General features: G+C 41.7%; 1 protein-coding gene across 2 annotated transcripts in view; it reads left to right on the forward strand.

Annotated features, from left to right (window-relative positions):
- The first annotated feature begins 214 nt into the window (after positions 1-214).
- Positions 215-12436, forward strand: part of Cdk15 (cyclin dependent kinase 15) — a 99422-nt gene continuing 87200 nt past the window's right edge. Inside the window, exons 1-4 of one of the 2 annotated variants that reach the window (XM_027396989.2) lie at positions 215-439; positions 1127-1276; positions 1476-1573; positions 7784-7863. In XM_027396989.2, coding sequence (XP_027252790.1) covers positions 317-439; positions 1127-1276; positions 1476-1573; positions 7784-7863 — 451 coding nt within the window. In that variant the 5' untranslated portion in view covers positions 215-316. The remainder of the gene's footprint in view (positions 440-1126; positions 1277-1475; positions 1574-7783; positions 7864-12436) is intronic. The other variant, XM_027396990.2, reaches the window with a different exon arrangement.

Consider the following 12436-nt stretch of genomic DNA (forward strand, 5'->3'; position numbering starts at 1 on the left):
GCGGGTGTCGCCTCAGCACTGACTTGTGCCTGGAGTAATAGCAGTCAGTGTACCCTGATGTATTCTCTCCAATAAGAGCCTCGTTGTTTTCGGGTATGCACACATGAACACCAGCCGCTGCGGTTTTGATGCGTAGTTCCTTGCACTGATAAGCAAAAACTGCTGAAGTCATGAGGCTGCTCCAGACAGAGCCCTCGTGTGAGTCATACGAAAGCTCCACTCTGCTGACCTCTGGCAAAAAAGGGAGTGAAAGAGAACTGGAGAGGCGGATGGGGAGAGGTTCAAGTGCGGGTTTTCCACTTGAACCTGGACTATTATGGGTCAGGAGCTGTGTGCAAAGAGACAGCCAGGATGCAGTTGCTACCACCGTTCGGAGAGAGGGGAGGCGCACAGCTGTCAGAGAAGCCAGCCTGGGAGCACCGAGGCTGCTGCGTTCGAGGTATTTGGATCCCGGGAGGAGCATCTTTCTTTATTGGTAAACCAAGCAATTCAGGCAGACGCTCCCTTTTGTAGCAGTGTCTGATTCCTCTGCGGTAGGTCTAAACTCATAAAAAGAAAATTCTATTAAAGTCACAGAGGATTTATGGCCGTAGTTATCAAGTTTTGGGGTGTGCTTGTAAACCAGGAGAGGGGAATACTCTTTGGCTTTGGTCTCTTTTGACTTGAAATAGAGAAAGTGGTTCTCCTCTGGCCATCTCCGAGCCACTAAATGGCAGGGCTGAACTGTAGAGGGCAAGCTGCCATACTGGTAGGTCCGCTGTGGATTCTCGGGTTCAGTAATTATCTCATGATGATTAGCAGTGTCTTACTGGATCATTCTGGCATTCCATTAAGTACGTAGGAACGTGGGTGGGCATGGGGGAGACCGAGTTAAACAGAGAAATCGGAAAACATCCATCAAGGAGACTGGGTGAAATTGTGCAGGTGAAGGAGAAACTTGGCATTTCAGCGATAGGTATCATGGTGATCTCTAAGGCACCTGATTTCCAGGAGAGGTGCCTTCAGAGGGTGGAGGGAGCTTAGAAAAATAAAATAAAATAAGACAAGCAAACAGGCAAATAAAACAAAACAAGGGTTTTGCCAGCCACCAAATTGAGTTTGTACACGTACTTTCTTTTTCCTCTAGCTAACAGACATAAAAGGAGCAACGTGTTCCTTGTCTTCATTTCACCCCAGGGGACTCCAGGGCCCTGGTGACCAGAAGCTGGAGAGCAAAAGGCCCCGGAGTAACAGTGACTCTTTTCAGGAAGAGAATCTGAGGCAAGGGTTGCCATGGGTGAGTGAGCCATTGACAGGCATCAAGAAGAATGTCATGGGTGCTTGTCTAGGGAAGCTGGCCTCCACCTTCAGGGATGCCTGTGTGGGTCCCCCGCCCCCGTACACACAGGCTGTCTAATGCTCCTGGGGAAAAGACAAGTCAACATTATTTTTGAAGTGCTCTTTTTGTCTTGTCACCTCTCACCCTACCCCATAAGCAGAAGAAGAGCCTCCCTTTTGGGGCAGCCTCATCTTATTTGAACTTGGAGAAGCTGGGTGAAGGCTCTTATGCCACAGTTTACAAGGGGATTAGCAGGTGAGTGATTTGTCAGACCTTAGATGGGGGTGTCTCCTATTGCATTATAAATCCAACCAATGTATCACAGCCATTCACAGCCTTTGGGACTGTGACAGGACATCTGGGCCAACAGGAAGGAGATATGGTGATTTTAACAGCCTCGAAAACAAAAACAAACAAACAAACAAACAAAAAAACTCCATAACAACACAGATCTTCTTTAGCTAAAATCAACCACTAAAGAAGGTAGACTTCCTTCACCGTTGACCCAAAGAGCAATTACGACCTATAGAGAAACCAGTAAGGTGTCTCTAGAGTTTTTCTTATCCCTTCCTAAATCTCAAAGTGTGAAATTGTAGTGTGAAATGTTTTACTCTTTTGTCTTTTCGAGGGGACTACAACCCAGCACCCAAATAAATACATTCTTAGTTATGAGTGTCTGCCCTTAGCTTGGCTTGTTTCTTGCCAGCTTTTCTTAAGCTAGATTATCCCATCTATCTTTGGCCTCAGGGCTTTTATCTTTCTTTTTTTAAAAAAAAAGGCCTCAGGGCTTTTATCTTTCTTTTTTTTTTAAAGATAGATTTATTTATTTATTTATTTATTTATTTATTATGTATGCAGTGTTCTGCCTGCAGGTCAGAAGAGGGCACCAGATCTCATTATAGATGGTTGTGAGCCACCATGTTGTTGCTGGGAATTGAACTCAGGGCCTCTAGAAGAGCAGTCAGTGCTCTTAACCTCTGAGCCATCTCTCCAGCCCCTATCTTTCTTTATACCTGTATACCTTTTCTTTCCCTCTTATTCCATGTCTGGCTGTGTGGCTAGGTGGCTGGCCCCTGGTGTCCTCCGTTCTTTATTCTCTTGATCCTTCCCTTCCTCAGTTGTCCTTCTATTTATTCTCTCTGCCTGCCAGTCCTGCCTATCCTTGCTCCTGTCTTGATATTGGCTGTTCAGCTCTTTATTAGACCATTAGGTGTTTGAGACAGGCAAAGAATCACAGCTTCACAGAGTTAAACAAATGCAGCATAAACAAAAGTCGCACATCTTAAAATAAGATTCCTTAACATAAGATATGCAAAAAACTACATCCTGTATTTTCTGAATCTGTAAAATATACAAAATGGCTGGAAAAAGAGAATGCTTATTCAAAACCCTGGTACTGGTTCTAAGATGGAATTCTGATCTTTCTGGTTGCCTTCTAGTAAGTTATCCTTACTTTCTTACCAAAAGTTGGAAAAGTTTATCCTTTAATATATGGTACTCCAATAGAGAAAATAATGACTTAATGGTAGTCATGTTTTAAAAATACAAATATTATAAAACTAAGTATTTTTATTTGGAATTTGTATACCTGTTGCCATCTTTGTTAAAATAATATTATTAGGGAAATACAATCTGAAATGCATTGTGTAGAACCAGAATTTTATTCATGACCACAAATTATGCTAAGAACCAAAAAAATAAAGTATTTCCTTCAATGAACTCAGCTTAGTAATAGGATAAAAGTGCATTAGAAATGCTTTGACTTGAGCTCACAACCATATAAAAACCCAGGGGGAGCTAGCTACACATTCCTATAACCCCAGTACTGTGAGGAGAGGAAAGAGTGGGACAGGAGGATTGGTGGGGTTTGCTAGCCACCAGACTAGATCCAAGTTCAGCAAGAGACCTTACCACAAAAGAATAATATATGTATTACATATAAGAAAAGAATCATATACTTCTACTATGTATAATATACCACAAAAGGATTATATGCATGCATGTATATTCATATCACATAGGAGAGGGAGAGAGGTTTATAATATAATAAATAAGAATAAAAACTGGCTTTAAACATCCATTAGAGATGGGCCAGTTAAGTAGTCACTGTACTATGAACTAATATGAAAAGAGGCCCAGTATTGAAGAAGAAGGAGGAGGGAGTAGTGATGGTACCTATATAGAACCACATGTATTCTACAGTCCTGTTTAAGGAAATAAACAGTACTTATAAGGGTCTGAGGACAAAAGATTTACTTTTAGTGATTGAAACTGGAGACATGACATTTATGACTTAAATTCACATCTCCAAGTACTATGCGGTGGCATATACCCATAGCCCTATCACTCAGAAGGCTGTGGTAGGCCTATAGAAGGCCAGCCGGGGCAGAGTGAGATCTTAGCTCAAAAAATCCTATCTTAGATGTTCTAGACAATGTAAGAAGACTGAGACTGAAGATCATTTTTCAGATTGTAGCATGGTCTTTCTAGAAAGCCCAAGCCAATCCACCTTAAATTATCAAACCTAGTCACACATGGCAATCATCTGATCAGTTGCAAAGTCAATACAAGTTGCTTATGTATTAGAAAGAATTATTTAGAAAATATAGTAGAGAAAACAATTCTCACAACAGCAACAAAAATATAATTGTCAGTATTAAAATGAGCAGGGTTCATAAAGACTTGTTATGGTACACAAAAAACTTAAATCAGACAGTTTGCTGTAATCAACTAATTTTTGTGCTGTGGATATTTATTATGCCCATGCCGTGTTTTATCTGTTAAGAATACTTTGGAGAACTAGAGACAAATACTTCCACACTTGTGGAGTGAGGGAGGAGTACCAGACCATAAACAAAACAGTAAAACAGTGGACCAAAGGGGGCTGAGAAACGTCGCCAAGGCAATCACAACTTTAAAAAGAGTGATAAGAAGAGGCCTCACTGAGAAAGAAATGTTTGGACAGGGAATCTGAGGAAGGTGACAAGAAGCTAGATGCAGGGACACAGAGGACAACTCCAAGCGGTGGTGGTGGTGGTGGGGTCTGTGTGCCAGAATCAACCCCAACATTGGAGGAGTTGGAAGGAGGCGATGGCTGGGAGGAGCTAGTAGGCGTGGGAGTAATTTGGTGGATTACAAGGTGCTTGCAAATACAGGACAGTTAGAACCTAAAACCGTGGAGATGACATTGGTTCTCTGACTTCAGGTTTTGATGTGTACTAACTAGAAGTGTTCCTTGAAATATTTAAGGAAGTTGTGATTAGACACCCACCCTGGCTCCTGGGAACCCAAATCCAGGTATACTCAAATCACTTGCCAAAAAATGTTGCATATAACCCAATACAATGGAAATGTTATGCAAATAGTTGGATGTGGAATTGTATAGGGAATGACAAGAAAAAAGTCAATATACATTCAAATATTTTCAATCTGTGATTGGTTGAATGCACACACATGGTACCCACAGACACGAGAGCTGGTTTTATAGTTTAAGCACAATTAAAATCGTGTAGCAAAGGTATACATGATAGATCAAAGACATTTTTAAAAACACGGGTCTTGCTAACATAGCCCTGGCTAACATGGAATTCAGTATGTAGATCATGCTGGCCTTGAGCTTGTGAACTTTCTTATCAGTGCCTCAGTACCACCACACCTGACAGAAATATGACTTTTAAAAGCTCTGGATATGTACAAATCTAAGTAATTAGTAAAATTTAATAAATGAACATTGTGACCTTTCAAGTCAGTAGGGAACAAAAAAATGTTCCCCCAAACAGCTCTAGGACAGTTAGCCTTTTTGCAAATTGAATATAGAATAAGAATACAGTGGAGTGAAGATTTAAATGAACAAGAAAGTGCACAGTAACTGGGTATAAAGGTCATCTGGGTGCAACCTTTAAGCTGGTGAGATCTGTGTACGCATTTAACATTCCACATACAGGAGTGCGGTGGTCATGGTGCCCATCTGTCCATCTGTGTTCCAGACAGCACTGACTCCAAGACACTTTAACGAGTGTTTCATTGAAACAGCTATAGTTAAATCGATGCTGGCAACCCTAGACAAAAATCAAATTCTTTTACAACAGATGCCTTCAGCCTTTCAAAACTGCCTATGTACCACAATTATTGAAGAGCAGTGGAAATTCTGATAGAGCAGAACATTTCTAAACATATTTAAACAAAAAGGGTTTTTGTGGGTGGAGTGAAATAGAATTTTATAGACTCAAGATCTCATTAAAATAGTCTAGGAAATACTATACATAAAAAAATTTAAGTTCAAAACTTAAAAGACAAGTGAAAGCAAGTGGTAAAAACCTATGTAAGACATTCCTGTGGAAAGATGAGGGAAGGATAAAATAAACAGAAAAGGCTGGGGGAAATATAGTTCCAAAAGTAAAGAAATTAAAATTAAATTAAAAAGCCATACACACACAGGCCAGCCTGTGAAGTTGAAAACAAAACTAAGCCCACACTGATGAGGGGTTTGGCAGAGTGGCATGGGCATCAATGGAAGAGTTTCCAAGGGGGAAAATCTGCCAAAACCAAGGCACAAAATTAAATGGTATTGAGTTAGAACCCAAAGAATAAAATATCTATGAGTCTCTGCTGCTCCAAATGAATGGTTCAATAAATTAATAAATAAGACAGAAGAAATAAATCTCCATGCAAAGGAATTCCAGATATCTTACACAGGTCTACTCTCTCAGAAGAGGATGACAGCAGATCCATTCCCAAAGTGCAGGTTACACTTAGGGATGTCAATCCTAAAATAGGGGCGGGGGTGGGGGTGGAGGGGTGGGGGGGGGAGGGAAGGGCAGTCACTTTACAATAGACATTCAACAAGTGCTACCTCAGAGAGGCATTTACAATCAACATCAAAAGTCCTAGGTCTTGACAAAAGAATGCCCCTGTGACATAATATGGTCAAGATGGCTCTTGACCTTCCCTAAATTCAGAATCCCAGCTTAATCTTAAGAGAGACTTCAGGAAAAAACTCAAGAAAGGAGCAGCTCTCTACCAAGTTCTTAGCCAGCACGCCTCAAAACCATCAAGATCACCAAACACAGGGAAAATCTGGCAAACTGCACGGCCAAGAGGAGCCTAGGGAGACACAACAACTAACATAGTCCTGGATAGCATCTTGGACAATAAGAAGGACATGAAATAAAAGCTGAATAAATCCTAATGTGCTTTAATAACAATATATCAACATTGGTTCATTAATTATTATCATTATTTTACACTAGTTCAGTGTTTTGTTTTGTTCTGTGGGGCAGATTCATGTATTTCAGTTCTGGCTCAACTTTATATGTAGCTGAGGATGACCTTGGTGCTAGAATTACAGGTATAGGTCACCGTGCCCATTTTGGTTCATTTCTTGTTACTGCTATGCCTTACTAAGTAAGAGTCAACAGTAGAAGAGACAGAGTGCAGGGATATGGGGACTTTCTATGCTATTTTCTCAGTTTTTCTACTTTTTTTTTTTTTTTTTTTTTGGTTTTTCAAGACAGGGTTTCTCTGTGGCTTTAGAGCCTGTCCTGGAAATAGCTCTTGTAGACCAGGTTGGTCTCGAACTCACAGAGATCCACCTGCCTCTGCCTCCCAAGTGCTGGGACTAAAGGCGTGCGCCACCACCACCCAGAGTTTTTCTGCTTTTCTAAAATTGTTCTTTAAAAAAAAATGAAATTTAAAGCAAAAAAAAACAAATCAAATGAAAACTATGATGATCATTTCTGTAGCTAAATCTTTTCCCATAGCCCCCATTATTTTCTTAAGGGAAACAGTCTCACACTAGCCCAAGCTCATCTCCGGAACTCATCATGTAGCCCAGTCTGACCTTGTGGCAACCTTCCTCCTACCTCAGCCTCTCAAGGGCTAGGGTTACAACAGGAGCCACCAAGCCCATCACAGTATTCTTAAAATAACCCCAAACTGCAAGTTATAGGAATTTGGAATTGGCAGAACATACTGTGGTGTGCTTGTATGATAAAATATAGCATTATTAAATGTCACAGTGTGTAAGAGTGAATGATAAAACCAGGCATGGTGGCTTATGCTTGTAAACCCGGTACTAGAAAAGTCAAGGCAAGAGGATTGTTATGAGTTCAAGGCCAACTTGTTTTGAAAGATCATGAGTGATAATAGAAAATGTGAAACCCAGAGAGAACAGATTATCGACAGTGGATCTCACTGTATTAAAAACAACATGGCCGGGAAACAAACAAACAAGCAAACAAAAACCTTCTTGAATCTCTGTATTTATTTAATATTACAAACAAAATTATAAAAACAAATAATAAAATAAACAACAAAAAAAGAAAAAGAAAGAATTCAGCTGTTATCCGAAATGAAATGTTTATGTACTAGGACATGTGAAGGAATGCCTTTGTTCTAGCATCTTCAATCAAGCTGTTGCCTTGAACCATCTCAGTGAGTGTGTGTGTCTGCCCTGCCCCTTTCTAGGATAAATGGACAACTAGTAGCTCTAAAGGTGATCAGCATGAACGCCGAGGAGGGTGTGCCTTTCACAGCCATCCGGGAAGGTAAGACCAAGAACAAATGGACCCCAGAGGTTGTTTTGATTACTTTATGGTGTAAAAACAATGTAAAGGATTCAGGCTGCTCACTCAGCATGCCGTCTCTGGTATTTCTAGAAGTGATACTATAATTTCAAATTTTGATTTTGTTGCCATTTCCCAAGATTATTTTCACTATTATTTTAGTATTTGTTCTTGAAGACAAAGTTCAGAGCTGCCGTCCATATTATGACCTCTATGAGCGTTTACTAAATGTTTTCTGAATGTTTGGGTTCTTGCTAAAACCAAGTCTATACAACCCACAGAGATTCGTTCAAAAGAGAGAGGGAGAGAAGTGTGGCATCATAGGAATACTTGGAGTGGGAGAAGGGGGAGGTTCGCCTGATTACAGCATGCTTTCTTGTTTTGTTTTTGTTTTTCCTGAAGTGTTTAGGGATTGAACAAAGGGACCACACATATTCGAGTACAGATGCTTGCATGCGCGCGCTCGCGCGTGCACACACACACACACACACACACACACACACACACACACACACACACACTTTTTTTTTTCTTTGAGACAGAGTCTCACTAAGTTCCCCAGGGAGGTCTTGAACTTGCAACCCTTCTGCTTCAGCTTCCAGGATAGATGGCATGTTCTTTCAGCATTCTTTCTCTCCCTTTTTCTCTATCTCCCTCTGGAACTGTCTCTGTTTTTCTTGTTTGTTTGTTAAAAATGAGACAAGATCTCACTAATTGCCTAAGCTAGCTCCAAACTTTCTATGTAGCCCACTCTGACCTCAAATTTGCAGTACCCCTGCCTCCACCTCCCAAGAGCAGGCACTGTAGATGTGCCTACAAACCTAGCTTCCTGTGTTCTCTTTGCTCCCTGGGCAGCATGGTAAGGCGGTAACTAGGGTAACTAGATCGGAGTTTGCATCATCTGGTTGCTAGGCACTAATGAAGTGATTCCAGGTCCATTGCTTCTCTAAGACTCGGTTTTCAGCAGAAGTGGCCAACAACAGGACATGTTTCTCGGAGCTGTTATAAAGACCAAATGATAATACATGACACTTTTCACAATCTCTTTTTAGGTTTCAATGAATAGTCACTGCTATTGTTTTATTCTTGAATTTTATTACTTTTTAATTACTTATCCGTGAGAAGATTTATACCACAATGTTTAACATTAATAATTTTTAAACTTAAAACTAACATTGCAAAATAAAAGAATATAATTTATCAACATTCCACCTAAGGTTTCTGTTTGTTTGTTTGAGGCAGTGTCTATGATAGAGTCCAGACTGGCCCCAAACTCATTATATAACCAAGAATGGCCTTGAGCTCTTGATCCCCCTGCCTATGCCTCCCAAGGGCTACCATTACAGCTGTACCACCAGCTCAGACTTATACTTCCTGCTGGGAATCAAATCTTGAGCCTCAAGCATGCTAGGATATTGGTTACTTTTCTATTGTGGTAATAAAATACCATGACCAAAGGCAACTTGAGGAAGAGTTTATCTGGCTTACAGTTACAAAGAGGGAAGAGTCCATCATGTGGGGAGGGAAGGATGTTGGGAGAGGCAGAGCAGCAAACAGCTGCCATGGTAGCAGGAACAGGAAGTTAAGAGAAAGCACCTTCAAACACACACACACACACACACACACACACACGCACGCACGCACGCACGCACGCACGCACGCACAGCGAGCAAAAGAGCAAACCGGAAGTGGGGATGCCGTGAGCTCGAAAACCAGAACCTTCATTGATGTGCTTTCTCCAGCAAAACTGCACTGTCCCCAAACAATGCCACCAACTAAGAACCAAGTACTCAAATACTCAAGCCTATGAAGTACATTTGTCTTTCAAACCACCACACTAGGCAAGCATTCTTATCAGCTAGATATGCCCACACCTTATGTGAGCAATTTGAATGATGACTATTGATCTCTGAAAGAGATCCTAGAAATGGCCCTTCTTCAGCCTTAGGTTCTTCCTCTTAGCTTTGTGTCTTCCCTTCTTTACTGGATGGGTGCAAAGGATAGTGCTGAATGTTTGAAAAATGAACAGAGAAAGCCCCATTCTCCGTTCTGCTGTTCTCAGTCTTAACAGAGCAGATAAGTCAAATATTGAGTGTATAGAGGCTGTTGTAAGTGGAGATGAGTCTCAGTGTGGCTAATGGAGGCATAGTTTGGACTGGACTTAGAATAGGTTATGCAAACAGGCATAAAAAAACAATTCAGAAAATGAGTTTATAACTCAATTTGATGCCATTTTCAAAAGCCTCTGATGTCCCTAGGAGACATTTTAAATTTAAGTAGAAAGGCCAAGATGCTATCAGTTTAAGTGGGGACTCATTCTGATAGGATCAGGTGCAATTTGGGGGAACACATGGTTCAAGTGTTTAACATGATGGAAGCTGTACTTACTGATGTACTTAATAGTGGTCCAAATGAGAGGATGATCACATTTGGAGACAAAGGTGTGGAGAGATGAAAGAGGATTTCTGAACATAGTCAAAACCTCCAGGTCACCAGAAAGTGGACTCTTTCTATGTCAAGGCTCTCTCCCATCGTTCTCTGGACATTGCCTTTTGTGACCTTGAGTGCACTGATTACGCTTATATTTTTGGTTGTGAGCCTAGCCTTTAACGGCTGAGCCATTTCTCCAGTCTGAGTGCACTCATTACTCACAATGGGTTTTGTCCTATTTTCCCCATAGCTTGGGTTCTCCCGGTCCACACATCTGGCAGTCACAGTGAAACCTTTTTTGCAGCAGGTTTTGCTAACAGATGTTCTCAGCCTGGCTCAAAGCAGCGCCCCCGCCCCCCGCCCCGTGTATATTTCTATATGCACAACCATTCCTGCATTGCTTTACTGCCTGCTGCCTCCCACACAGGTGTTCACAATTACAGCTAGGGTTCCACTTCAGACTTCTTGGTTTGTTTTATGGACTGCCCCTTACTGAAGGCTTTGCTTGTATGATTCGAAAAACCATGAAAGGATTTTGACACATCGGAGGTGGTTTGACTTCCAGTTTCCAACAATGGCTGCTTCTTTTTCCTTCAGTGTCGTGAAACTTGCAGCCTTGAAAGCAAGGCTCTACTTAAGAACTTTGGCACTGGCTCATTTTTCCCTGGGTAAGATCTCATTGGATGTGAGACCAGAGAGAGACCAAGGTTAAATGGGGAGGGCTGGAAAGCAAGATAAGAACAGCTGGAGTTCATTAGTTAAAATCAAGGGTCATTAGCTAAAAAGGCAACCAAAAACCATGTGCAGAAAAAAACTAGCAGCCTTCTTTCCAAGTCCTGAAAGCAAGAATTCTGTTTCTGAGCAGTCTGCTTGCTCTAAAGATGTGGCAACCTGGGATTATTGAGTAGAATTTTGCTACATGGGCAGCCTCTCAATAGGTAAAATTTGTGTTTGTATTCATGTGCTCTTCATATATAATATGAAATTAATAGAAGTCTGAACAGCACTAAGGGAACATTTTAATAAGCCTTCATGCATCTTTCAGTCCCCTTAACACCTTTTGAGACATTATATCACATGGGCAACAGTCAAACCAAATTTAATTCAAACAAACTCTCATGACTTTATGTGTACTCATGCTACAATATGTACTGGGTGCCTGAGATGGCCAGGCACTCTGCTGGCTACTGGATACATAATAGCATACAAGCAAGTCCCTACTACCCTCACTTTTTCTCCCTGTGGTATTGAGGATCAAAGCCAAGGCCTCACACATGCTTAGACAGTGTTCTACCACTGAGCTATTTGCCCAGCCCTCTTTTTCATTTTTTTATTTTGAGACAGCATCTCACTGATTCGCCCAGGCTGGTCTTGATCTCCTGAGGTAGATGGGAACCCAGGCCTATGACGTGCTATTGTTAGACCCCTGAAAACTCAGATATCCAGGATCCCAGGCCATGACCGAGGTCACCCCGATCACCAGGTGGATTCGAAAGCTTGCTGCAAACTGCATGAGGCTTTATTGTAATTTAAAGAGCTAACCCCATGTTAGCTAGGGTCTTTCACCCACCTGCCATGGTGGATGGCTAGCAAAGACAGCTCAAACCCGCTGCATACAGATCTTTATAGGGCAGCATAAGGGGAGTGTCTAGGGGTACGCACAGGCTCAGGATTGGTGTGCCTCCAGGCTTGGAGGGTTTGCCGTGTGTTGATTGGCCAACTGGTTGTTATGGCCCATAGGCCCTCCCAGGGTGGTTGCTATGCTCTGCGCATCATTGCTGTGTGCTTGTCCGTAAAGTACACCCAGGGTCATAAAACATAGTACCACCAGCTAACTTCTGATTGGTTCCTTGTCACGAGGCAGGCATCTGACCTCTAAGTGACCAAGGCAAGGTTATGGCAAGCATGTGTTACTGTCGTGGCTGCTGAAATGGGGAGCTGGTCCCTTCACTATCTTTATCCTTTTGCTAATTAAAGGATGACAGAGCTGAATATGGTGATACATACTCATAATCTCAGCACTCAGGAGGCAGAGGCAGGAGGATCACAGTAAGTTCAAGGCCAGTATAGTCTGCATAGCCAGTTCTAGGCAAATCAGGTCTATATGGCAAATCCCTGTCTCAAA

The sequence above is a fragment of the Cricetulus griseus genome, chromosome 2 (genome assembly GCF_003668045.3).
Source record: "Cricetulus griseus strain 17A/GY chromosome 2, alternate assembly CriGri-PICRH-1.0, whole genome shotgun sequence".
NCBI lineage: Eukaryota > Metazoa > Chordata > Mammalia > Rodentia > Cricetidae > Cricetulus > Cricetulus griseus.